Source organism: Anser anser (genome assembly GCF_964211835.1).
Source record: "Anser anser genome assembly, chromosome: 5".
Classification (NCBI taxonomy): domain Eukaryota; kingdom Metazoa; phylum Chordata; class Aves; order Anseriformes; family Anatidae; genus Anser; species Anser anser.
In genome coordinates this window covers 32,638,610-32,665,550 of record NC_139725.1, presented here as the reverse complement: position 1 = coordinate 32,665,550, position 26,941 = coordinate 32,638,610, and the positions used below count along the sequence as shown (strand labels likewise).

Below are 26,941 nucleotides of genomic sequence, written 5' to 3'. Positions count from 1 at the left end.
GAGCTGTTACATTTTTGTGTGTGCTTAAATCAGCTTTTCCCCCTCAGCCACTGTACTTCAATACACTTGTCAAATAACTAGGTTACTCTGTGACAATTGTATCTTAATTTGTACTTGCAGATGTATTTTACATTTTATGGCTGTTTAACAACTGTGATGCAGTGAACAGAATATTGTTATCTTATTCCATTTCAATGGTGTGACTGTGTGGATGCAATTATCATACACCTTGCGATCCCCCTCACATACTACTTGTTTTGGTAATATTTCATCTCACTACATTGAACAAGTTCCAGATGATGCTGAAGCAAAATCGCTTTTCAGGGAGGTAACTGCAGTACACGCATGTGACCCAAGACAGAACAGTTGATTGTCAGAGAAAATGGCAGTAGCCCTTCAAAACAAACTCATAAGTTTGATTTAATTGTTAAGAAGAGACACTGAAGACCTAAAAGTCACCATCTATATATATTTATCACCCATCACAAGTCTGAAAATTTAAGTATCCTTCATGTGATATTTCATGACAATTCATAAAAAAATATCAGGGCAACAAAATTTTTATGAGGTAGAACACCATTTAATTCAAGTTATTAAAACCAAATAAAATATTTTTATATGTTAAAATCACCACCTTCTGTCTGAAGATGGCTTCATAGATCTGTTACCAATGGTCACAATGAAATGCCAGAATATTTTGCACATGAAAAAATACTAACAACCAAACCATTAAGATACTGCAGAGAGAAAGTTAAAACTATTCCCCTATCACACACAGCTGAATTTGCATTCTGTGCATCACAATGAGATGGTGTTAACAACAGACCAGCCTGTCTGATATCAAAACTCCTGACCAAAAAAAGCAACTATATCAGTAAACCAAACCATGTGGCTCTGAAGTCAGTACTTCAAGTTTTCTTTTTTGAGAAGGCTACTTAGAAAGAGATGGCGCCCGCCAAGAAGAGTGAAGTAGCTACTGCATTTGATATATAATTCTGTGCTGTCATGATAAATATTTAGTAAGAGAGGAAAATGCTGTTCAACCAGAGGCCTGTGCCTGTGATACTGGCTGGCTCAGAGCTTGTTTCTTCCGTGCCACAGCCATGCGCAAGGCCTGAAGAATCACGTTCTCATTGTTCATTATGTTGTAATTAGTCAGCCTCTGAAGTTTGTTGAAATCTTCTGCTTTCAGCGAGACCTCTCTCGTTGAGTACGGAGAACAGAAACTGGAGAGATCAATCTTGCCCTGTTCCATTTCCGCAGCACTACGAGCCATGCCTGTCAGGGGAAAAGAGGAAGGTGTTTGTATAGTCCCAGGGAATTATAGTCCTCTGATAGACTATGTCAAGAATAATTTAGAGAGATCACATATGTGGTTGCTATGAAGACAATTGCAGTGCTCTGATCTCTGAAAAATGTACTTCTAAACAAAACCCTTTTCGAAAAAGAGAAAAAAAAAAAAAGCATCACTAACCATTCCATTGCAATCAGCACCGTCTACTGGCCAACTCGTGGCATGACATTTTTTGAGAGTTCACAGGTCATCAAGTCATACCATTAGGGTTCTTGAGAAGAAAGACTACATGCTAATGGTAAAAGGAATAACGAGATGTATAGGGCAGGAGGAGGCAGAATATTAGTAGCCTTGGAAATCATAATAAAAACAAAGGCAATGTGTCAAACAGTGGTCCAAAAGAACACTGTGACTGCATTTATCAAGTCTTAGTTTACATACTATTGCTTTGATTTCCCAGAATATACAATCAACATGTTAAACAGTGTAAAAAGAAAGCACAGTGGCCCTCCACAGGTCTATACTCTAAAGCTAATTCTCCCTAGATCTGAATGTCATAAAAATACATATTTGAAAACTAGGCTTTGTTCTACACCCTAAAGTAAAATTTTGGACATCACAAGGTGAAAATAGATCCCATTCCTCTACTTGAGAAACACATTTCTTCTTTCACTGAACAGCACCAAAATTCAAACTAAAATTATGCCCAAGATTTCACTGATTTTGCAAATAATTTGTGTCATCCCCTTTTGCAATGTATTCACTAGTAGGAACAAGCAAGCAAACAAAGGATTTTTGTATTGGGTTAAAGAAGAAACTCCCATGGAGTGAAGAAGTTAATTGGGTCAATAAAACAGCTGGGTAGTGCTAACTTACCTGGTGCTACGTATCTTTGGAAGGTGTCATTCACTAGTGGAAAATAAAGCAGGAGAGGAGCTCCCGGAGTGTCTGCACCATCGAACATGTAACACTCCTTCAGGTTCTTCTCATCATCCTTCAGCCCAATGTTGGGAAATGGAATTCCCTGCTCCGAGAAGTAACTGCAAGCCTGCTCTAGAGGCTGGTCAGTGCCCAACAGCAGCAGTGTAAGAAATGGAAAAGATACACAAGATCAGGCTACTGCTTCATGTTAAGCTGCACAAAATAGCCTGATAGCACTGGAAGGTTAGAGTTAATGTGAGCACCTGCAGTCCCTACTTCTTCTGTTGCCTAAGGAGCTTTTTGAAAATAAACGTGCAGGAAAACACTTGATATTAAGTTGGTAAAGAAGATTTTAGATCAGTACCAAGGCACATCTTTAAAATGGAAATATGATTTAGGAACAGAACAGGTAATTTGAAAGATTGTTACAGAGCATCATTAATTAAAGAACTAAGAAAAATTTGCATCTAAACAAAAATAAATTTTCAGTCCAAGACAGTAAGGATTTGCAGTCATGTTACCTGTTTATATAGCAGTTATAATTTGTGAACTGACTTCAATAGATTTTAGCAGGGTTTTGAGACCAACTTCCCCATTTTAAACTTTGAATTTTAGAAATAATATGAATTTTCAAGCTAACATATTTTAAGAGTATTAAACTTCAAAATATAACACTAAAAGCATTTATCACAAAGCTCATTTGTGATGACCAAACTTTGTTAAATTATGTGACAAAACACTGAAGCACCACCTTTTTTATGTGAATTAAATATTTTCAGAAGAGTTCTGACTACCAGAAGGAAATGCAGTATGAGTTACTACATGTGGTTTTTTTCAGCTACAGTACAGAGACAAAAAATTTTCATGTGGCATCACAGTGTAAGAGCAGCATGAGAGTATCATCCACTTGTAAAATAATGACAAAATCTTAACCAGTGAACTTCACATTTTCTATGGTGCCTTTCAGGAGCAGGTTTACAATTACAAGTATGCATTTGGAAGACTAAATTTGTCTTCTTAAGTGGTAAATACCACTTCTGAAAACTATATAACCATTTTATAATCAGATTTCTTCAAACATAGTAAATGCATTTGATGTTTTACTTCAAGCTCACTGCATTAGGAGAAAAAATGCATTCATTAAAAAAAAAAAAAAAGAAGAAATTCTTGACTCTCTAAGTTGTTCTTGGACAGCTGAAAACCACATTTAAAAAAATTAAAAGAGAAATAAAAATTTATACATTTAAGGAAAATGCAGAATAAATTATACATATGAATCACAGAAAAATTTTTTCCAGTTATATTTGTGCTATAAAATCTTATATTAAATTGTAATGGAAGTTGCAGCTCAAGCATAATAATTTCATTGTGCCACTCTGCACTTTATTGGTGAAGCAGAGATCTCTGAGTATTCCATTTACTGTTCTTTCGAAAGTGATTCAAGGAAAAAAATGGAGTTGTTCTTCCCTGTGGGAATTTCCATTCTTCTTCTAAGGTTTGGAAACACAGTTTTACTAGGTTCTACTAATACCATTCTACAGACACCTATCTGAAAGCTGAAGAAAGCAAAGGAAAAGCCATTATTAAACAAAGTCATTTTTGAGACTTCTCACCAAGGTCTGCGATCCACCCGTGTAATTTAAGTGTATGATGACATCTACTTTCCTCTCTGGTCTCATAAGGGGTGGACAGCTGGTTTCAAAGAAGAAAGCTGCATCCACCAGCTCCAGGTGCTCTGAATTGCCTCTCAGGTCATTAGGAGAGGTGTCTAGCGAGGTGTCTAAAGAGTGACAGATTTGGAGTTATTTACAAACAGCAGAAAGACACCTGTCAAGTTAGAAAACAAAAGAAAAGTGAGCTTTCCTCCCATGCAGGAATTTCCCTTTGCTTTTGGATGCCATGCAAAGGTTCCTTCAGCCTCTCCACTCACATTTTGTCAGTCTTTCCAAGCCCATAAGCTTCACCAAACCCATGGCAGGTTTTCCATATGTGAAGTCCCACCCCAATGATTTTCATCTCAGGAAGGACTGTCAGTACCAAATCTCCCCAAAACTGAACAGTCATGTTATTGGAAGTGAGGGATGTAAGGAGTTACTTCATTTTCCCTCTCTTTACTTTCAGCAAAGGATAACAACTGACCACAAAATCCGTTCTGTTTTCTGCAGGATGTACAAACATCCCACACTGAATTCCAACCCCTGTGCCTGCTCAGATGACCACTATGGCACATGAGCAGAAGTGCTGTCTACACCTTTCCATTTTGCAAACTGCTCGTGCTGGATGTACTCGTTATGCATCTGGAAGCCCCTCAGGAAGTTGTGGTACTTGGAGACAGCAGGGCGGTCCGTCAGGATGTCCCGGAGAGTTGTGGAAAGGCCACTGGTAGGAGTGAACATGCAGGTAGCCATCTCGTAGGGCTTCTCAGGCAAGTCTGGTTGTTCCTCTAGAGATACATGGCATAAATTACACACAAATTATAGTCACAATTAAGATGTGAACCGGATGCAAAGAAGAGAAAGGATCAATGACTTCCCCAACAGTAGTAACAATACGTTTAGTGCTCTTTGTGGTCACCTTTTTAAAGGCCGGACCTGAAAGTTGCTGAGCATCAGCAAAAAGCAGTACAAGTTTTTTGATCCAGGGCTATATATGCATTTGAAATAAAAAGTGAGAATTAATCTGAACAGTATTGCCACAACATTTGCAACTTGTAAGAATCAAATGATAACATCCCAAATTAGTTCATTTCTCTGCTGACAATGGACTCACAGCAGCTCAGCTTCATGGAATATGAAAATTATTGCCTCTATAGATCATTTCTGGATGCTCTTCTGAATGCACAGGAATATATTTTTCCTCCTATATGCAACTAGGATAGAGAATTTGACACAGGTGTCTTTACAATTACATATCCAGCCACTCTTCAAGCCCATAGTATTTGTGTGTGTTTAACCATACAGCACATAAACATGACATCTGAAGTGGAGTTAAAGAATTCAGTGCTGAATGTGTTACACCATTAATTTAAACATTTCCATTTTAGCAGTGAATTAATAGAATAGAATAGTTCAGTAGGAAGAGACCTTCAAAGATCATCAAGTCTGACCTCTTCAGGGCTAACCAAAAGTTAGAACATATTATTGAGGTCATTGTCCAAATTCCCCTTGAACACTGACAGGCACAGGACATCAACCATCTCTCTAGGAATCCTGTTCCAGTGTTTGACCACCCTCACGGTAAATAATTTTTTCCTTATATCTAGTCTGAACATCCCCTAGTGCAGCTCATCCCATTCCCATGTATCCTGACATCAGTTACCAGGGAGAAAAGACTGGCACCTCCTTCTCCACTTCAACTCACAAGGAAGTTGTAAAGAGTTATTTTGCCTTATGGTCTGCAGTGAGTTCCAGACAAACGTTTGATAAAATATAAACTCACTTTTCTAAACCGTGATTGGTCATATTTGATTGAAGTAGCATTTTTCTCATAAAACATGAGGATTTTGGTAGATATTAAAACAATTTTCCAAGCAAACAAAAAGCAAGTAAAATCATTTCATTTATACATTTGAAGAGGTTACTGGTTTTAGATTGGGCTAAATTTGAAATTCTAGGCTTATTTTAAAAAGAAAACTTGAACATTTTTAAATTAAATGTTTTGACTTCAAACAGTTTGTTCAGTTTGGTTTGCACATCTGAATTCAACTCAAACTTGCAAATTATTTATATAAACCCAAATATAGTTGTTTTGTTTTGTTTTTTCCCAAAATAAACATAGCCCACAGAAATGTCACGTGAGTCCATTCAACATGAAACCACTGATTTCACTTGAATTTTAACAATGAAGTTGCTCATGGGTATTTTCAAGGAATGGTCTTTCAGTCCAGAGCTGTCCTTCTCAGCTGGCATAATAGAACTCTACTCCACTGATCTCCTCAGACCTCTGCTAAATCTTGCAGTTCAATCAGATTTTGAGGGAGGAATACACAATGCAGGGGGAACAGAAACTGGAGAAAAAAAAGAAAAAACTCTCAAGCTGCTCAACAAATAGAGATGCCATGAGGCTTTGATCAAAGCAAGTCTTCCCAAAAGTATTTTAACTCAGCACTTTAGGGATCATGTTATATAGCCATCCCTATCTTCTTTCCATCAAGGTCTGTCTGATAGTGCCTTACCTTCTAATACAAATCTCACTAATGCCAGTCTCAGATTAAGAAAAGCACTAGCTATTCGGTAACATCAAAGCACTTGATTTTCCCAGTACTTTCCCTAACCCAAGACTGAGAGCACCAGGCTGACAGAAGAACGCAAAACATGGGAAATGTGAGTGCAGTTACTGTATCAGAGGTATGTTATTTCGTCCCATATCAAAGGGGCCTGGAGGAGGGAGGCCATAAGTCAAAAGGCACTGGAGATTTACCTATTTCAGTCACTTTGTCTTGGGTCCATCTGTGCCAGAAGTCCTCTGAATTGTCAGCTGCATGCCAGGCATCCAAGAGATTTTTGGAGAAGATACTACTCCACATTCCTAGGAAGTCAGCGATGGATAATGAGTAGTAGTGAGGTAAACACAAGGAATTGATTACAACAAACAAACAACAAAAAAACCTGCCTTCTGCTCCTTTCACGGCACTTTTCTAACTTCTTTTTTTATTAATTTCTTTCCAACTTTTACATAAGCCTAGACATCTATTTCAGTGATAGACTGACAGACTTGACTCAGAATGCAAACTCATTTCACAAGAAATTTCAAAGTTCTTTTCCTCCCACCTTGTTTTACCTAGAACAACATAAGTTTTGACAAATACTGCATTGCTATTTTCTTATTTTCATTTCCTTTTTCTTTCTATAGTGAAATATTTTCAACCAGCTCCTTCACTGACTCCCCTCCCTCATGTCCTATTTATTTCTTATTATTTCCCTCAGCTTCCACAAAGTTTCGTAGACTTTCAACTTCTAAAAGGTTTTGCACTTTAAGGTCAATGGTGATGTTTCAAACACACTTGCAAAGGTACATAACTTGTTTTTTTTTAAGTTTCATTTTCATAGTCCCAATGACAAAGCTAGCTGGGCAGATGAGTGAGTTTCAGGAGACATGCTGAATGTAACTGACTGAGATACTGAACCACTTCTGACATGACCCAGTACCTCTGCTACCACATGCAGAACAACGGTTTGCTATGGATTAATTTCAAGAATCATTAGTGTTCGTATTAAATTCTTGTCAATCCCCCAGGCTGGTGAGTCACCTTGCATGAAGCAGATCCGGGACTCAGGGAGCTTCTTCATCAGGCGACCCATGAAGAACTCACTGCCAAAATCCTCTGCACGAATGAAGGCACCATACTTCAGGAAGCCCACCTCGTACGGCGTGAACTCCACCCACTCTGCCAACACACAAGCCAATAATGTTAGCTCCAGCAACAAACAGCAAGGGGACAAAATGCTGCTAAAAATGGCAACGTCAACAGACACTGAGTGAACCTTTCAAGTGTCAGCTCTTGGAGGTGGCTGGTTTATGTCATGCCCAAGGCAAACCCTGCTGACTGATGCCTCTCAGGTCTAGTAGGCGATTGAACCCACTATTGCACTTTCCACAAGGTTTTGAAAGAATAAAGTGAGGGCTAAGGGAAAATTTAAGCTTCTTTTTATCTAGCAAGCAGGAAGCTTTCTCATGGAAGGTGGACTAGAATTCAGTCTGGTTTCTACTGCATTTATTACCTTTAGCCAGCCATGAAAAATATACATTAAGTGAACTTAGAGCTTCTGTGAGTCATTTTCTTTAAGAATTCGAAGTTTCTGAGGTAGTGTCATGGATCTATGTCATGTTAGCAGTCTGAAGTTAATGTCTAAATATGCACACTTAATGTGACAGGGGATTTTACAAAATGTTAAACTGTTGCTGTCGATCCTATGGCTTCCCAGCTATTGTTTACATCTCTCAAGAGGACTTCTGGCTTGGAGCAAGAATTCGAAATGATCTGTCATTGTTTACAGGATCTATACCTATGTTAAAACATAGCTCTTATCCCAGAATTGAAACATTACCTCTAAAATCTTTGGTAGCAACTTTGTCCTTGACACTGAGGGCAAGGTAGATAGGCAGTGGGTTCTGACCCTGATTCACTGCCCGACGTTGATCAGAAAGTCTGTGGTAGCATTTCTGGATTAAAAAGAAAAAAGAAAAAAAAAAAGGTTTGCTGAAAAATCAGTTCCATAAAGACATCAGTGAATATGGGATATTATTTATCTGAATTTCCTCCTAGGTTTACTTCCATATGCCCAATAAACAAAGGATAAGAAAATCATGGGAGCAGGAATAACTCTCACTAAGAGAAAGAGACGTGTTCTATATTCAGTATATGACACCACTAATGAAGTACTTCACATGCTTTCCTAGCTTTATATTTTCAAATGTAAGTGAAAAAAACAAACAAACATGGCAGATCTGGCTAATTCTGCTATTATCGTATACTTATCTATATAACTTATCTATATATATCTTATCTATATCTATTCTCTATATCTATTCTCTATATCTTATCTATATAACTTATCTATATAATATCCATTTAACATGAGTTCTTCAAGGCAGGATGTTAATGACGGTTCTAATCAAGAATTTTCTTGAAACTCATACTGAAGTTTAATATCCCTAGAGGAAAAATCCCTGAGCTGTCCAATACTAATGGCTTATGTTTTACATGAAATTGATATTTTGAGTGTACTTAAGCCAAATGAAATATTAACACATTTTCTAGGAAGCACTGAGGCCAGAAATACACTGTGAAATCTGATATGAAGTGCCAGTACTTTTTTTTTTTCCTGTTTCACTTGGACAAAATATAAACCATTTTTTATGGGGTTTTAAAATAAAATAGCTTTTTCTCCAGTTAACATCAGACTGCAAGTTTACACAGAAACTTTTGCTTTTGTCATTACAACAGAATTAGGAAGGAGCGGTCCTGCGAGACCAAATCAAACGCAGCTAAAAGGCGGTGCAAAATGACAGTTCCTCAGCAAAGATCTCTTAGGAGCTCTGGATCAATACTCTTTCATAGCACTAATTCAGGAACTACATAGGGGGATACATCTGCAGTACATTCAATGTATGACTTGTGTAAACACTGCAAACACTGCAGCAGCAGAGACATTAAACATAGGGCTATAAAAAACACCTAAGAATCTTGAAAAAATCTTGGACAGCTACAAATGTTAACTAGTATGCCAGTTACTTTAGAGCTAGTCTAAGCATTTCTGTTACATTTAGTCACACTTTAGGCTTCACTGTAGACATACACTGCATCTCCAAGTTATCAATGTAAATAGATGCTCTGCCTGCATACCAAGTATAGTGTTATTAGCCAGGTACCTCCTCCTAGGATTTAATTTTCTTGTAATAATCATAAGGATCATGTCACCAACTTTATGAGAAGAAAGGTGAATAGACATTACCCCATCATTTAACATGGATTCAATCATGAGCCCCCACAGATCAATAAAAGATGTCTTATGTCCTGCTTGGGTCCTTTGGCTCAGCTCTCTGTAATAATTCCTCAGACTTCTCAAGCAAAAAGCACCCATCTTGCACTTGGTTGCTTGCTTCCGAGCTTCAATAATTACTTCTCCGAGATCCTTACGTGACCAATCTGCATCTTCATACAGTTTGGTCATGGTCCTGTAGGCAGGAAACACAATGGGGAGGGGAAAGAAATGAAGATGATGGTTTTAAAACTGAGAGGATATACTTTGCAGAGCTTTGGGCACCTCTTACTGTTTTAGCTATAGGTCACTCACCTACTTTGAGCTTACTTTGAACAAAAATGCAAATCTAAAGGCAATAAATCATAACCTCTTGATCTGGAAGCCAACACAAGCAGCTGCACCAGCTGTCTGTGTTGTTTCTGTCCAACAGTAATTAAGCATACAGGATCATTTTGCATTGGATTAAGGATTTTTGCACTACCAGTAAAGTCTCATATTTTAATTAGGGATAAATTACTTCAAAGACACCAAATATTACTGAGGGGGAGAGGAGAGGCAGGCGCTGATCTCTGCTTTCTGGGGACAGCAACAGGACCTGAGGGAATGGCATGGAGCTGGGACAGAGGAGGGTCAGGCTTGGTGTTAGGAAAATGTTCTTCACCAAGAGGGTGTTTGGGTACTGGCACAGGCTCCCCAAGGCAGTAGTCACAGCACTGAGCCTGCTGGAGTTCAAGAAGTGTTTGTACAACACCCTCAGACACATGGTCTCATTTTGGGGTGGTTCTGTGTGGAGCCAGTAGCTGGACTCGATGATCCTTGTGCGTGCCTTCTACCTTGGGATATGCTGTGATTCTATGATGATTCTGTGAAAAATGTGGCACATAACAGGCCTTTCAAGACCTATTATGAATGCCCTGGCATTCCATAGGCCTAATATGGAAGCAGTAACTCATGACCCCTTTTACCCTTGCTGAGATCTAAAAACCTGGACAAAGCATGAGATTTGCTTCACATAATATCCCAACAATAGTATCAAAATGATTCCTCACCATGTTGTGCCAGATGAGCCACTGATGTATGAAATGCAATCCAGAACGCGCAACTTTTGAAGACCCAAAATGCTGCCATACATGGCAGTGAGTGCTCTTATCCCACACCCTGCTGTTGTCACAGCCACTATCGGCACCTGTTCAACACAAAGAAAAGGGCAGGAAGCACGGGTGGAAAAGTGACATCAAAGGACATTCACGTCAAAAGAAGGCAGACATGAAAATGCAATATCCAGATGCTAGTAAAATAAAACACGTGGATTAGAGATAAAGTAATATTGGTCTATAAGCTATAAGCAATGTGAGTTTCTGGCCATCCCTGTGGAATATATTAACAGATCTGTGCACTTCATGAAGGATTTTTAAGAAAGATGGACCAGAATCATGGTTTGAAGTTCCTTTAAATGATCACTTGAAAGCCAAATGGAAATAGAGAATTTGCTCATCCAGATTGCTGAGCAATCCAGCTCAGATCACCCTGGATGCAAACAGGGCCCAGGAGAAGGAGCTGCTGACATAGGTCCTCATGCTTCAGCTGGACAGAGGGGAGATAACACTCCTGTTGCCATCTCCAGGCCCAAGGGAAAGAAGAGCGAAAAATCCCACAGCAGTGCGTTTCCCAGCTACCTCGTGGTCTTGCAGGTCTTCCTCCAGATGAAGAACATCCTTCAGTGCAGCAGCAACCACCCTCCTCCGGTTTTGCAGGAAATTCTGTTCATCCGTGCACAGGTCAAACCCCAGGCGAGCATCTAGGTTTCTTGGCCTGAAACACAGACCCTGGGTCCTGAGACCAGGGCACCAACATTATATATTATTACTTGCTGTGGTCAACTCCAGTTGTGCTTGTGCGTGTGTTTACAAACCAGTTAATGGACAGCATAATGTAATAAATGAGAAAGAGCAACACCACAGACAGGCCTCAGCTAATTGCTGTAGCTGCTACCAAGAATGCAAATGGGAATGCAGGGCAGAACATGACATACTGCTCTGGTATTGGAATGAGGTACCTACAGCACTTTTCTGGTTTTGTTTGCTCATATAATTGATGTTTCACGTTTCAGCAGTGCCTACCATATGTGCCTGTAACTAGATAACTGCTGTCAACAGCCACCATGGTTAACTAGGGAAACAGCTACCACGCCTTGTCTTTATTTTGTTGGTATTATACAGAAATATGATTTCTGTGTAGAACTACTCTCTCCATCTGTGCGCATAACAGTGCACACAAACTGAGACCTATTTGCTTAAGTGCACTACAAGCTCAGAAACTTGGAGGAAAAGGGACCCATGATTTAGTTATCCATCACTGAATAAGGACAACCTGGCAATCAAAAGCCTGAGACCAGAAGTGGAACACACCTCTGCTTACCAAGGTCTGAGCATGCATGGCCCCATGCTGATTTCAAATGAGCTTTGTGTACTTGCAAATGTCTCCCAGTTACAGTATAAGGCATTGCTGGAGACTCACTTACCATTCATTTGCCTTTACATACAAGTCGATCGTCTTGTCCTGAAAATAGCAAATGAAATAATGTAAGCATGCTCAGGTCATTAATCCTGTGTATTCCTCCGCCACACCAACTACAGGCTGAGTTTTACTCTTTTTGCTGCTGTATGTGGCCAAGAAATGGTCTGGGTTATGAGGTATATAACAGGCCCCAGTGCAATCTGAGCTGGATAGAAACATAGACCCTCAGTTTTCCACAAATGAACACTTAGTTTGCCCTTTTTTTTCTAGGAAGCTCATTAAAAGCTGAACACCTGAACCACAGGCATGTGGATATTCTCTGTTTTACCTTCTGCTTCAGATTTCCCCTTTGCAAATTATCAGTATTAAATGTCACATATACTGTTAGCTCACATACAGTGTTGATAAACATATTAGATATGCCCTTAAGAAATTAGTTTCCACTCAGGACAGGGTTGAACAGCATGCCTGGAACCACATGCAGCACAAAAGCCAAAATAATCATAATAATAAAAAATATCGCATAGCTATACTGTCACTGACAGTTATTCACAGTTTACAGCTGCAGCATGTGTTGTGCCTGACTGGATCCAAGTCACTGGAGTGTAAAACCCATATCACCCCCCAAAATGAGTATGTATTGGGATGGAGTTTTATTAAGAACTCACTTCTCACCTGTGCTACTGTTATTTTCTCTTGTATAGGAAGCAAGTTCAGAGCTACAGTCACAGACTCATTCATATCCCTTTCATTTTGGCTTGATATAGACTGGAAAAAAAAAAAAAAGAAAAAAAAAAAACATAAAAACATAATGAGGAGAGTTACACAAAAAGACAAAAAGAAGTAAAAAGCAGTCTCCCCAGCCTCACATGTGTGTGTTCACTTACCAATTCCCTGCATACACAGACCTCAGAGGTCCCCAAAGAAGCACACAGCAAAGAGCCATCTGCCCGTTAGGGGCGACCACGTACCCTGCTGAGCCGCCTCCGCCGCGGCAGCGCCACGGCCAGCGCTGACTGGTGGTATTTGATGTAGTGGAACCTGGCCGGTGCAGTCGGGCACAGGCAGGAGCTCAGCGTGTGGGTCTGGGTCCCTTCGTATGAGCCATCCACTGTTAGTGCAAATTTCCTCTCTGAAGGGATGACAGAAAAAACATTGTCACATCCTCACGAACAGGCCTTGCTATCTTAAAGCTAATAATACTCAAAAACACTGTGTGTCTGCCCGCACTTCTTAGCTATAAGAAAATTTCCATCTTGTGGGGATCTGAACTCCACCAGTCCTCACCGAATTCAGCAGGATTCATGGTTGTTCACCACAGATCGCAAGTAATTTATGTTGGGGGATAAAAAGGTGTTTCAAATTTAAGTCCTTCTAAAAAATGTGATTTGCAGTGTGAAAGTATCCCTTTTTGGTTTGCACCATAGCGTGTGAGGTTGGAGCCATCAGGAGATGCCAGAGCACAATGTTTTAAAAATTGCTTAGGAAATACATAGGTCCACAAGCATAGGCTTAACCCAGTACTGATGTGCCTCTTTAAAATGTGCAACAGGTACTTTTGCTAATATATTGTGTGTGTCTCATGTTTCACCTAGTGGCATGTTTTATATTTTTACATCTAAAGAAATTTTTAAAAGTGAAATTGAGAAAGAGAGGCTCAGTCCTCATCCTGCCTATTTTCTTTTTCTTTGAATCCAAAAACAAGGATTTTGCTCCAGTTGAGGACTCGGAAAAATTCAATGCCCTGCACAAAAGATTTGGAAAGTTATAACCATCTGACAAGATATTATTATGGGGGAAAGTCTTTTGCAGGGAAACCAGACAACAAGCTCATCAGGCTGCACTCTGCAATTATCTCTGCGGTTTTGATCAATTACAGTCCCCTCCAGAGGCCACTGACATTGCTGAGATTTTGCTTTGCATCTTCAACCATTTTAAACCAAGGTGTTCAAGAGTAAAATGCTGAGCACTTTTGCTATAAAGCAGCCTACAGATTTGCTCCATAAGTCAGCAAAGGCTCACCTGTGCTATCCTTCCTCATCTTGCCGCCATTCACCTGCACATCCAGACAGGAAACTTCACGGGACTGGAAGAAACGACCAGAGAAAGAGAAAAGGCATTTGCTGCTGGTCAAGCTTGGCCTCAGCCAAACCCCTATGTACATGCCCAGGCTGGTGCCAGGCTGTCACCCCCCCACCAGGTCAAGGGAAGTGGCATTTGGCATCAGGAAAAAGGGCCCAGGGGAAGGGGTGCAGGGTGGGCACCCCAATGAGGATGCTCAGCTTGGTTGTCCCCACGCATCGGGGGATGATCATCCACACCAGCCCTGCTCAGTTTGGGCAGAGGCAAGCACTGGAGGCAGCTGCAGCCTCTCCCAGCCTGAGTCACCAGTGCAAATTGCTGGCACCAGCGTTTGCCTGCCCCATGTCCAATGCCTCCATGCCACTCTATGGAGCAACTGCCCAGCACCTTTAATCCTGGTTCTGCAATAAGCATGGCCATACAGCAGGGAAAGCGTTAGGAAATAAAAATTACCACTAAGACGCCATTAGTAATAATGTTTTCAGGAGGATCCGGACTAAAAGACAAAATAGAAAACAATCAGTTCACAACTAGCACTCTCCCAGTTCTTTTTTCTTTCATTATCTTTAGAAGCCTGTCTTTGGACAGGCAACATGAGTAAACAGCATATGAAATTCTAGCTGGACACTCAGTCCAATTTGCCTCTCTGAGGCTGAACATTAAGCCTGGGTACTCTATTTATGGAGAGCTGCTGAACAGAGGAGCTCCTTGCTGCATCAGACAGGATCATTTTCTGACACAAAAGTACAGGAAGGGCAGAATTAGACTATTGCCCTATATTGCTCAGGTTCAAACCTGGGCGATCAGTACTGAAAAGCTGGTGAATTCATCCAACTTGCAACAGCAGCACTAGGACTGATTTTCTTTCCCATTCTCTCCATTAACTGTACAGTCAGAATAGAAACACAGTAAAAATATATTTGTAAATCTATTCCTACAACTCAAATTCCAAGTATTTTCCCACATTCTTATGACAAAGCAAACATCTGGGACAGACATCCCAGGAAGGTGTAAAACTTAAAATATCCTCCTGCAAAGAATGCCCCCTGCAGCCTGGCGAGCAGTAGCAACCAGGAGACATCTCCATGCCCATGTCAGTGCCTGTGCTAGCTCTTCAGTGTGTCTGGGTGCCTGGTATGGATTCACCCCTTCTCTGCTAAATGACGTACACAAGCATTTCCTGAACACCCAAAATTCCCTCTAGTTTATTCAGACTATGACAGTGTTAGGAGGGGCTGCAAGCATAAACAGATGTTTTGTATATCAGAAACATATGTTTGCTTGCATTTCTGTTGATTGACTCACCTGCTCTCCATTGTGAATTCAACCTCCAGCTCCTCTTTTCCCTGGGAAAGAAAATGAATTATGTCACTGCATGTGGATTCCTCTGTGCTGAAAAACACCCTACAGGAATCTGTGCTCCTCAGGGAACTGGCTCCAAGCCAGTGTCCACCTTTAGTTTCTGCACACACCACAGATTTCATTTTCTTTGTGTTTTATCTGTTATACTTCATATTGCATACTTCTGATGTCGTAGCCATTATATCAGCAGGCTTCTAGTTGACACTTTGTAAGCCAAACATAATATATATTGCAAGATCTCTTGACAGTTGCTCTGCATTTCCGCAAGCTTAGATTCACCCTCCACTGCTTCACAGGCCACCTGCAATTCCCCTTTCCCGCTCACAAGCTCTCACTGCTCCCCACTAATTCTCAGCATCAGCAAGACTGAATTTCTCTGGTGCATCCAAATCACCCTGCCCCTCTCCCAAGCCTCACCCACAACCTGAGCGAATGGGCCTGGTGGCACATTAACATGGCAGCACAGTTGGGCATGCAAAGCCCAGGGTGCTCTGGAGAATGAACTTTGGTTATGAAGTCAAGATCGCTATTTTTTATATCAGTCGGACATGAGCCGCAGCTCAAAACCATGAGCTCCAACTGCAAAGGAAAGCCTAAAACTCTCAACATTTTGACATCAAGTAGAGCAACCAAACAAGCCTGATAATGTTGGCCAACTCTATCTGTAAAAGCAGCACCCAAAATTTACTGTAATTACTGAGGCAAAACTGGGCACCAACCCCTGAAACAGACGGGCGTGTTCTGATGACTAAATAGACAGTAGGAAAGGCCTCTATACTGGGCAGGTGAGATGAAAGCTGAGAAAACCACATTCTCACCTGACCGTGTCCCCTTAGCTTTGTCTTTGAATTTTATTCCTACCTGTGGATTCAGCTGGAAACTTAGCTGAATGTTTTCTCCGAGTTGGATTTTGGAGACATCAAAGAAAACAGTGAGGAGATGGTCATCTTGTGTCATGTTGTCCTCATCACAAACTTTCAGCTCCAGAATGTTCTGGGAACAGAAAAAATAGATTGTATGAGATTTAAAAAATATAAGATGCTACAGTTACTTCAGTTCAGCTGGAGGAATTTGGGTAAGAAGTTCAAGAAGGAATGCAAAGGAAACAATAAAATAGAAGTTTTACAGTTGTTCTCTACAGGCTCCATTGACTATGCAGTAATATACAGTCTTATGCACATGTCAAAAGCTAAATAACTGCAGTCAGACAGTGTGAATACTTCATAAAGAAACTCAGGAAGACCCACAGTGTGGGAAGCTATGGTACCATTTCATGTCTGGTAAGAAAAATGGCTTTTAGGCAAGGAAGGGGGCATCTGGGCCTTCAGCCTGATCATCAGGAGGTGGGTAGTAGGCAAATGCCGACTGTTGGGGATAGCTGTGGTTCCTACCTTAACCTGGCTCTGAATCGTGAAGTGGAAGGTCTCGTTCCACGTTGGGTTCTTGGTGTTTGGAATCGTTTTGGTGCGGAAATGCTGCACCGAGGCTGTTGGCAGGCTCAGGCTCACGTAGCAGTCAGACTGGGTTACTGCAGAAGAGAAGGGAAGCGTGAAAGCAATGGACCAGGGGGCCACATTTGGTACCCCGTAAGCTGTGGCACTGTATGAATTTTTAAGCTCTGTACACAGGACAATATGCACAATGTGAGCTGGGATTCTAGATAAGGTGCCATCAAGTCAGTGCTGTATGGCCAAACTGACTCCACTCTTTGTGAAATCCTAGCATTTTTCTCTTCTTGAGAGCTACCTCTTTTCATTGCGGGAAAAATAACAGTGAAAATAACGGAACATGCCTTAATGTTTCTGGGGTAGCTCTGGCTGTAAGTTCTGTCCTGTCTACTTTTCAGAGCATCCTTTCCTTCCATTAGCACATCTGGCTGCCAACACATTGGCAGTGGAAACTATTTGCACTGAAGGTTCTTGTGAAGGACCATTGCTGTCAGAGGACAGATCTCTGCTGAGGCACCTTATCTCTGGCTGCCTTCTTCCCTTTGGAAGATTAAAGGGAACACACACACTGTGAGAGTTCAACAACAGAGCTTCTCAAGAAAAGATGCATGTATTCCTGCAGAGGAAATAAACTGCATTTAATCCTTTGCTAAGTGGATTAAAATGAGCACATGGAAGAAAGGAATTGGAAATACTGTACAGTTTGAAGGTGTAGCATTTGTTTTGAGAAGCAGCTGTCCTGAAGGAGAGTTTTAGCCAGTAAAGCTCTATTAAAATATTTCTTAATCTCACTATTTTCACCTCCACCTTTGTGCCTCAGAGTAGCAATGACATTTGCAATATGATGTACAGATGAAAAAGCTTGTCCGTGCTTCCCAGCACATACTGAGATGACGTTGCTGCTTTGCACAAGATGGCATTGCTTTTGCTTTGTTGTTTCAATTAAGGGTGTGTTCAATTCATAAAGTTCACCTGTGAATTTGAATGTGCCTAGTTGCTAAGTGGGGCAAACTTTAGGGTTTTCATTTTCCTTTCCCTGACGAAGAGGCTAGCTGTGAAGTTTGGCTTCCCACATGAGCTCCTTCATAAGTGAGGAATATTTAGGACCAAGGTTTCAGAATGAAACAGTGTTCCGCAGCTGTCTGCAGTGCTTAGATCATCAATGAGCACTTTCATTCTGAAGTCAGAATAATTTGCCTGTGAATGCTTTTTGTCATAGTCATTAAGCAATAAAATCCAAATGTGAATCATGAGATGAGCAATTCTTTGGATTCACACTCCAGAGTCGAAGATGACCACCATACAGAACACATTTTTTTGTTAGGAGCAAAACTTATGTAAGTACCAAAGATAACATGATGGAATATTGCCCATAAATGCAAATCCCATCATCAGCATTGCATTTCCTCTATTTTTAATGCCACCTACTTGAGCATTCCTGCCATTGCATAGCAAACACACCTTCATATGACTACACTTAGCCTTGTCCCACTTAGTTTTATCAGTAGGTCTGACTTTTGGGAAACACAGAGTAAATGACTTGGCCCCTTAGTGCACTCTATGTGTAACTGAAGAATTAACAAAGCAAACTTTTTTTTTTTTAAATGATCCCCTATGAGACTTAAGTCATCTTTGTTTGAGTAACTTTGACTGATGAAGGTAGTTGTGGAATATGCAAAAATATATAAATTATAAGAATACCAAAATACATAGAGATATCCAAGTTTCTAACAGTCCTAATAGCTTCCAAACTTCCATGTCTATAGAGGAAAAGGCTGTATGAAAACATTTTTTGATGCTTGGTAACTCCAGATTGAGATCCACACATTACTGTCGGATCTTGTCCCCTCTAGGAGGAGGATCAGAAGGACCCACTGAAGTTTGTGAATGACCCTGATATTCTGCCTGATTGGCTGCAAGTATGAACTGGTGTGAGAACTGGCACTCCACTCTGCCCAAGCCTATCATTCACACAGCAAAACATCACATCACGTTATATAAAGGGACTCTTTGTGTATATATACAAGGCTCCCATTACCAGGCATGTGCAAACAAATTGTCATTATGGTACGTAAGCCTAAAAGCCAACTGACTACAGGAGATGAACAGCAGCAATGATGCTCACACATGATGTACCCATCAGAACTTCCCAGCAGCAACCTGTGTCCCTCCCCTTGACCATGACATGTGAGCAGCTGTCGAAACATGCTTGAGATGGTAGCTGTGGTATCACCATGGGGCAATATCCTGCCAAAAGCAGGTGTGGCAGCAGGTGCTTATGAAAGCCCAGTCTCTTCATGCAGTTATTACACTAAGTTTCTAATTAGCTTCCAGGATAGCAGCAGGACTGGATTTTAATTGTGCTTTACCATTAGAAAGCATTACAGTGACATGACCAATGCTAAACAACACGATGGCCCCAGTACCAATGCTGTACCCCTAAACAACAGCAGGGCACCAGCTGTTCTGGCTCAAACTGAAGTCTCACTCCTCTCATAAACAGCTCAAATTCAAACAAGGTTAAACCAAAATTTTAACCAAAATTTTTAATTTTATTTTTTTTCCCTCTTTTTTTTTTTTTTTTTAATGTGGTCTCAAACATTGAACTGCTTATCCAGGTCATCTCTGTGATCACAGATGTTCTTCACTTGGACCCATCCATCTCATGAAATACAAACTATCACTACCAGCTGAGGAAAGCATTTTTATTCTTCATCCAGCACCGGGGAGAAGAGAGACCTGGCTATGGATGGGTAGAGTGGCATTGCTACCTTCTAGAGTAAAAATTTAGATATTTTAGATCATTAATTAATTAATTTATTAGGATTTTTTTAAGACATGGGTTACTTCTGTGGAAATAAACACCTTCATTTCCAAGGCCCTTAACAGACTTATGGTATTCATTCAGGCCTGGGAGAACGCTTCCTGCCTCCTGGCAACATTCAACATTAATCTCCATCACCTGCTAGCTAAACTTCAATAAAAAGCTTTCACGCACTCTCCCACCCTGCCCTTCATTTAGGGTGGCACACACTACGGGTATCCATAAAACTATCATTTTCATTTACATCTCTATAAAGCTGTCCTTTGCTGAGATTATGCCAAACAACAACAATTTTTCTGTTTTCTTGGCCCTTGTTGGGCTTTATCAGTCCACATCTTTTTATTTTATAATGAGATTTCAAGCAGCATCTAGAACAATAGGCTGTTGGTACATAATTGCAACTGCTTAAATATCATGGTGAAGTAAGTAATAAATAACAATGAAACTATATCAACAACAGTGCAAGAACCAAACACCGGAGGAAGTCTGCGGGTTCCTCTAATAAATATCACATTAGACTATAGTTCCTCAAACAATAATGTATTTCACTGGCTATGTTTCATTTCTGGATCTCAAGGATCTTTCCATTAATTGATTTCATACATGTCAGAACTGCAACTGCAATGCCATAAAATATTTTTGAATATGTTTTTAAATAAAATATAAACTATACTTCACAATTCTATAAATTATTATATACAAAATATCAAGCCTTACCTTAGAAAAAGATCCAAAATGGAACTTTGCAAAATTATCAAGCCTAAAAAAAAGCCCCCTCCCCACCCCCCGAACTTCAGAAAACATCATTATTGCACTTAAAAAATGCTGAAGAATATTTTTTAACTCTATGCCAGTCCATTTAGCCCAGTGCTCCTCAGCGTCCACTGAGGGCTATAAGATGTTTTCAGGAAGCAGGAAATGATGGCTTGAAAATGCTCATCTCAGCATTTCCATCCAGTTTTGCTTTTTTACTTTTTTTTTGTAAACCTTAATACTCTGAGGCATTTTGTTTTGTTTTAGTTTGATTTGTCGATTCCACTTAATTATTTTTTTTTCTCTCCAGAAATCTTGTTCTTCAGTCCTTTTGCCCGTTTTTAGGAAAGATCTTTGGTCTTACTAGGGTTAGACATCAGTGTCAGAGGAGCCCGTGACCTATATTTCGTGAGTGTCTGAGAGGGCAAACATCAGATAATACTCTTAGCCCTCACAGTTTTAAATTCAGAGACTTCCTAAGCCAAATTTCATTGCACTTTTTTTCTTCTAAGAGTTTGTCCAGTCTGCCTTGAACCCACCCAAATTTTTGCCATACGTAGTCTCCTGCTGTGAGGAGTTCCCTAAGTGAAACAGCTGCGGAAAAAAAGAAAAAAAAAAAAAGACACTTTCTTCTGTTTGTTATCAAGCTATGATGGCTGCCCAAGGCCTGGAAAAGGCTGAGCATGAAATTTGAAATTCTTTACAGAAAAAGTACTGTTTTTAAGGGTGGATTGGATTGGTGTATATACAAGTCTCACACCATTAAGGAGTCAGGATGCAGATGAGGTCCACACCCAGATCTGGGAACTGGCAAGCGTAGCTGGTCCAGGAATACTAATAACCCCAATGAGCCTGATGGGGATGTGGGTGTGCTCAGTGGGAAGGGGGAATGTGGAGATCATAAACAAGCCACTAAAGTCACAGGTGATATCAATGATGTCACCGATGCATCAATACACAAATGGAATTAGTGTTGACATATAATTTACACATTGATGAATCAGTGGGAAAAAGATGGAATAGTACAAGGATGTATTAAATAAATTAAGGGCTAAATACTAGAACGAAGCAATTCAAATAGTCTTAGATCAAAATATTATCTTATGCACTGAACTTCCATTAAGGATGTAGTAATATCTGTTTTGTAGTAGATATTAGTGAAGTTTTGCGACTATTATGGTGGATTGTTTTTCCCATTTCCATTTATTATCTAGAAGATAAAGCAAATAGAACAACAATGAAACTAAGATGTGGTACCAGGTTGGGAGGAATTCTAAGTACAAGGTGAGTATTAAACACAGTGATACAAAGACTGCAGAAATCGTGCAAGAAATGGGATTCATTTCCAAAAAAAAAAAAAAAGGATGAGCATAACTGGAGAGAAGCAGAAAGAGCTGATTTAAAACACAGAAAATGTTTAAGATGGCTTGAAAGTAGGTGACACTTTCCACCTGGTTCTATCCAGAAAGGTTTCCAGGAAACGGAAAATTATATAAAAGAGCTTGAAAAGGATGAATGAAAAAAAAAAAATCAGTGTTAGGAAAACGGTATTGTAAAGAAGTCAGCATAGCTGGTGATGGATGCCCACATGCTTCTGGGTTCCCTAAGGCTGTGCCAAGCTAATCTTTAGGGAATTGTAAAGATGACTGAAAAAATTTTTAAAATATTCCACAGCATTACACATACAAAAAAAGCTGAATTCTGTGAGTAGTGCATTTTTCATTTTAAGTCTCCTAGTTTGCTTCTTCTCAGAGAAAGTCAGATAGTTACCAACATGAAATTTGCACTAGCTTTTACATTGCCAGTAACTTTAACCAGCCATTAATTTATTTAAAAATTTGAATCGTTTATTTTATATAATCAAGGGTACCTAAGTGAAATATGTGACTTAAACAAGTCTCTCTGTATATCAAACTACATGCTGAAAGCCTTAAAAGCAGATCTTCCAGAAAAATGTTATTGACAAATTTCACACTCGACAAAGAATGAATGATACTGGAAATAAACAGCAGTCAGTCAAAAATAGATTCAGAAATTAAGTGTATGCAAGGCAGTGTCATGACTGCTACAAAGTTTGTAATCCTCCAAAGTTTGTAGTCCTGGGTACAAAGCTGAATTTAAGGGAGGTGACATTACTAGTTGAGTCCTCAACTCCAGGAGAGATAACAAGAAATCCTAGTCAAGGCAACCAAAAAGCAGACATATCACTCCTGTTCCTTTGTCTTCCACCGGATGGAGGCTTCAGTCCATTCAGACTCACAAACTGACACGCTCACAGGCTGTCTGTGCTTCCTACCTGCAAATCTGCTAGTATGCCAGTTTGGATACCAAAAGACTGGCTGCCCTGCTTCACAGGGAAGGTATTTCTTCTATATCAAAATATCATTCCTAATATTCCTAATATTCCTTCTACATCTTGGACAGTTCTTTTAGGGATTTTCTTTCCTTACCCAGTGTAAGTACCCAACAAACAAAGAATTCACCTTTACAAGTATGGTATTTGTTTTGTTTGTGCCATCCATGGTTTGACTTACATGACCGTTTCAAACAGATAACAGCTTGGCTATGTTGGTGGTGAAATGTTTGTCGCTCTTTTTTTTGCAAGCAACATCCAGTACAGGCTTCATAGTGTAAGGTAAAACAGCCTTAGCCTGGGGAGCCTATGCAGCTCCAGACCCCAGGCCATGCTCTGAATGCACCACTGCCTTCAAACCACTCCTTTAGGCAGCGGTACAGGCTGGGAACATGCGTCTGGCTGGGAAGCAGAAATGCTCAAGCATCTCAGTACCTGGTCCAGGCTCTAAATATTTCTACTATTGGGAAGGAAAGCAGCAAGACATAGGCAACTCTCTTCAGAACAGAAATAGTTTGAAGCCAAAAATAAAACACGTTGATCTAGATGAGAATAAGACATAGAAGAATTTTGGTAAGCTCATTCTCATGTGGAGAGCTTAATAGAACATGAATATCTGTGGAGATATTTAAGGGCAGTATTTTTCAACACTTCCTTCTTTCAGCTCAGAGTGCACTTCAGTACCTTTAAGTAGATTTTATCTATAGCAAGAGATTTCTGTCCAGCCTCTAATTGAACTTCAGATCTCCTTTCTATACAATACAAATAATTCATACAGACTCTTCTTCCCCATGCATTCAGCAAAAAGAAAGTACCTTAATTCTTGTCAATAAAAATGAGAGTGAGAAATTTCTATTCATATACCTTTGGGCTCTAGAGGAACAATAGCAGAACTCAAGGCAAATCACTATAGAAAGGCCCAAACAAATCTCTTGTACTGCATCATTTTAACTGAACAAATTTAACTTCGTGTGGTTCCTACAGAAACATTGTGGATTGAGACCTTCTTATCTATGTAAATGAATAAACACAAGACAATCAGCCATCTCCTCAGACTGGAGGTGATTGTCACTCACACCTTTTTCTCTTCTGCTTTACTGTTCAGGTATGTATGGAGCATTAATAAAGTTCTACATACCTGTTGACTTCCAGGCACTTTGTAAACATTACTAAGAATAAAAACAGCTAATAGCGCAAGCACTCAACTAAGTTTTGAAACACACATCTCCTATAGCTGAATCAAATGGGACAGTCATAGAATCATAGAATTATTTAGGTTGGAAAAGACACAGAAAATGATCTAGTCCAGTGATCACCTAACATCACCAAGTCCACCACTAAACCATGTCCCTAGGCACCAAATCCACATCTCTCTTAAATACCTCCAGGGATGGTGACTCTACCACTTCCCTGAGCAGCCTGTTCCAATATTTAACTAGTCTTTCTGTGAAAAATGAATCTATGAGAGATGTCAAATATCCATTCCTAAGCTCACATAAAATGATCTGTGCTATGGACAAGTTGGACATTACTGTAAGAAGGAACCATTGAAGTGACCACCACCTAAACTTCTCATTGCAGCATTCCTTATGACTAAATAACTGTTCTTTGTTTTGCATTTGAATCTGCATTTCATGCATTCTGTGCAAAAAGATCTTCTGAACTACAGCTGGTGGCTGGACCTCAGCATTACACTGGCAAAGATCTAAGAATATATAAAATTCTCTAACTACAGTTTTTCACCTTCACCATACCATAGTCAAACCTCTTCTCTGTCTTTCCCTCTCCTTTTATAAATACTCTGTGATGTTTGTGACACTCGGTTATTTTCCAGGTGGTTTTATAAGCACATGGACAATCCAGGGGTATAGTAAAGATACTCACACAAGTCTGCTTTCCTGGCATTTTTCATCCGTATGATTTTTACAGTGAGCAAGTTGCATGGAGAGGGTTCTGTCTGTAGAACAGCATAAAAAAACATGGGATTAGCATGCAGAGAGAAAGAACAGAAGCATAGTCATAGATGGTTGGTATTGAAACATTTAATTGAACACTATCTAAAATGTTTCCAGACTGAGGTTCTTCCTTGTGCATCATCTTCTCTGTCTTCCCAGATTTACAGCCAGGTGTGGCCAAAGACCTCAAATGCACACTCAGCCACAGACCAAACCTCCAATGCCCTCCATTTTCCATTCTGAGGAAACTTGTGGAAACCCTCAACTTGTGGAAACCCTCAACTTGTGGTGGCTGACTGACTCTTAAAATGCAACCACAGAAAAATAAGTGACAGTGAACATTGCTGTGTTATTAATACAGGTGATACACATCTTGGTCTGTGCAAATTCAGAGGATGTCATATATATCTACTATATTTCACAATAAATAGTTGACAATCTAGCAGGACAGGAATTAGTAATGATATCGTGATGTAACGACACTGCATGTCAGCTGGTTTATAGTCATATAGCTCCATTGTTATGTTTGACATAGGGCAGCACTGGCTCTCAGACAATGAAGAATAAAAAATATCTTCCAGGAACCTAACCCAAATTTCTCAAAAGGGGGCAGTGAAAACAACTATTCTGTAATTATTTATGTCAGAATAATTCACTTTATCCGTTTTTCCTTATGCAAAGGTCACAGAAAAGTGTCATTGGAAATCCTGTGAAACCACCTAAACATCGGTGGTTATCAAAGATATTTAACAAACCTGCCAGGGAACTGGTTTGATTTTGTCATCCTCCCTCATCTAAAGCAAGGAGTGGACAAACATGGTACTTAATCAAAAGTATGGAGGCTGAAGGTGAGGTAGTTTACCCCTAGATAATTGTTTGTGTTTTCTTCTTTTTTAAAGGAATAAAAGGAGAAAAAACCTGCATTTTTAATGCTCTGAACCACCACCAAACAACAAAAATAGGAATAAAGAATAAAGTCTCTGTAGCAGTGTAACAAATATGTAAGAGAGAGCATCATGCACACTACCCATAAAGCAGGGAATACCACTGCAACAAATATGTAGATAGCTGTACAACAATGAAAGCCTTCTGTGTTACCATTCATTCCCTCATGCCCCCAAGTTCCCAGAATTTCTAAGAGAGCTCATATTTCATTCCTTACATAATATCAACTTTCTGTCTTTCCCTATGCACTCATTGACATTAGTAATGCCTCTTTGGTTTTCCTTGGTGGGTTGTTTTGCCTAATCCCATTGGAGGGAATTGAAAGACTACAGCAACATATAAAAAGATGTCTTTTTTTTTTTTTTTTAATTGGAGATTTACAAAATATAGTAAAATTACAGCAGCATTAGAGCCTTTGCATTCCTCGAGGGAAAACACAAATTGGGCACAAAACCCAGGCAGAAGTCACCCACTGCTCTCAGCTCTGGTGCTGAAGAAGGAATCTCAGAGCTGAAGACACAGGAACAACAACACTTCCCACAGAAGATCCCCACTACTGCCAAGGCTGCCTACACAGTTCATCCCAGAGCCTCCTCTTCCCTTTTCTTACCTGGCTCGTGCTGTAAAACACCCCCATCGTGGTCTTCTCCGCGTTCAAGCCAGGTGCGAAACGCGGCAGCGGATGGGTGCGGAGGAGTGACCACGAGGCAGCTTCTCGCGCTTTAAGCTGCCTGGAGCAGACAGACAGGTGTGTGGGTGCCTGACTCAGAGCCCGCCTCGCCCCAGCCACTTGAGCAATTCCCCAGTTCCTCCTCCTCCTCGCTGCTGGCAGGTGAGTGCCTGCAGCTGACACACAGACACCCCAGCTCCGGCAGCGCAGGACAGCCTTGGCAGCTGTGGTCAGAGGGGCATCAAGACCCAACAGGGATCTTCCCTTCAGAGTTCTGGGCACTGAACAAATATTTGGTACTCTTGTGAGCATCCCCATTCCTTCTTTAGGGGG

At 40.2% G+C, this 26,941-nt stretch overlaps 1 protein-coding gene across 1 annotated transcript; it reads right to left on the bottom strand.

The window, feature by feature from the left end:
* Positions 1–558: 558 nt before the first annotated feature.
* LOC310900112 (cytosolic phospholipase A2 epsilon-like) lies at positions 559–26,941 on the bottom strand. Its single transcript, XM_083837541.1, has 20 exons — positions 26,549–26,941; positions 24,923–24,995; positions 17,052–17,188; positions 16,522–16,653; positions 15,604–15,644; positions 14,752–14,794; positions 14,239–14,302; positions 13,188–13,348; positions 12,892–12,984; positions 12,221–12,258; positions 11,376–11,532; positions 10,749–10,885; positions 9,670–9,892; positions 8,263–8,377; positions 7,464–7,601; positions 6,635–6,742; positions 4,467–4,658; positions 3,829–3,995; positions 2,171–2,354; positions 559–1,278 (listed from the first exon to the last, which is right to left on the bottom strand). Exons 1-20 carry the CDS (start codon positions 26,924–26,926, stop codon positions 1,040–1,042), a joined length of 2,820 nt encoding a protein of 939 aa, XP_083693667.1. The 5' UTR covers positions 26,927–26,941; the 3' UTR covers positions 559–1,039.

Excerpts from the sequence above, each read along its gene's own strand:
- LOC310900112 (XM_083837541.1), bottom strand. The coding sequence starts at position 26,926 with ATGGGGATGCTCACAAGAGTACCAAATATTTGTTCAGTGCCCAGAACT. Across the intron at positions 16,654-17,051 it reads CGATTCAGAGCCAGGTTAAG|AACATTCTGGAGCTGAAAGT; the intron begins GTAGGAACCACA and ends TTCTGTTCCCAG. Across the intron at positions 14,303-14,751 it reads TTACTAATGGCGTCTTAGTG|TCCCGTGAAGTTTCCTGTCT; the intron begins GTAATTTTTATT and ends CGTTTCTTCCAG.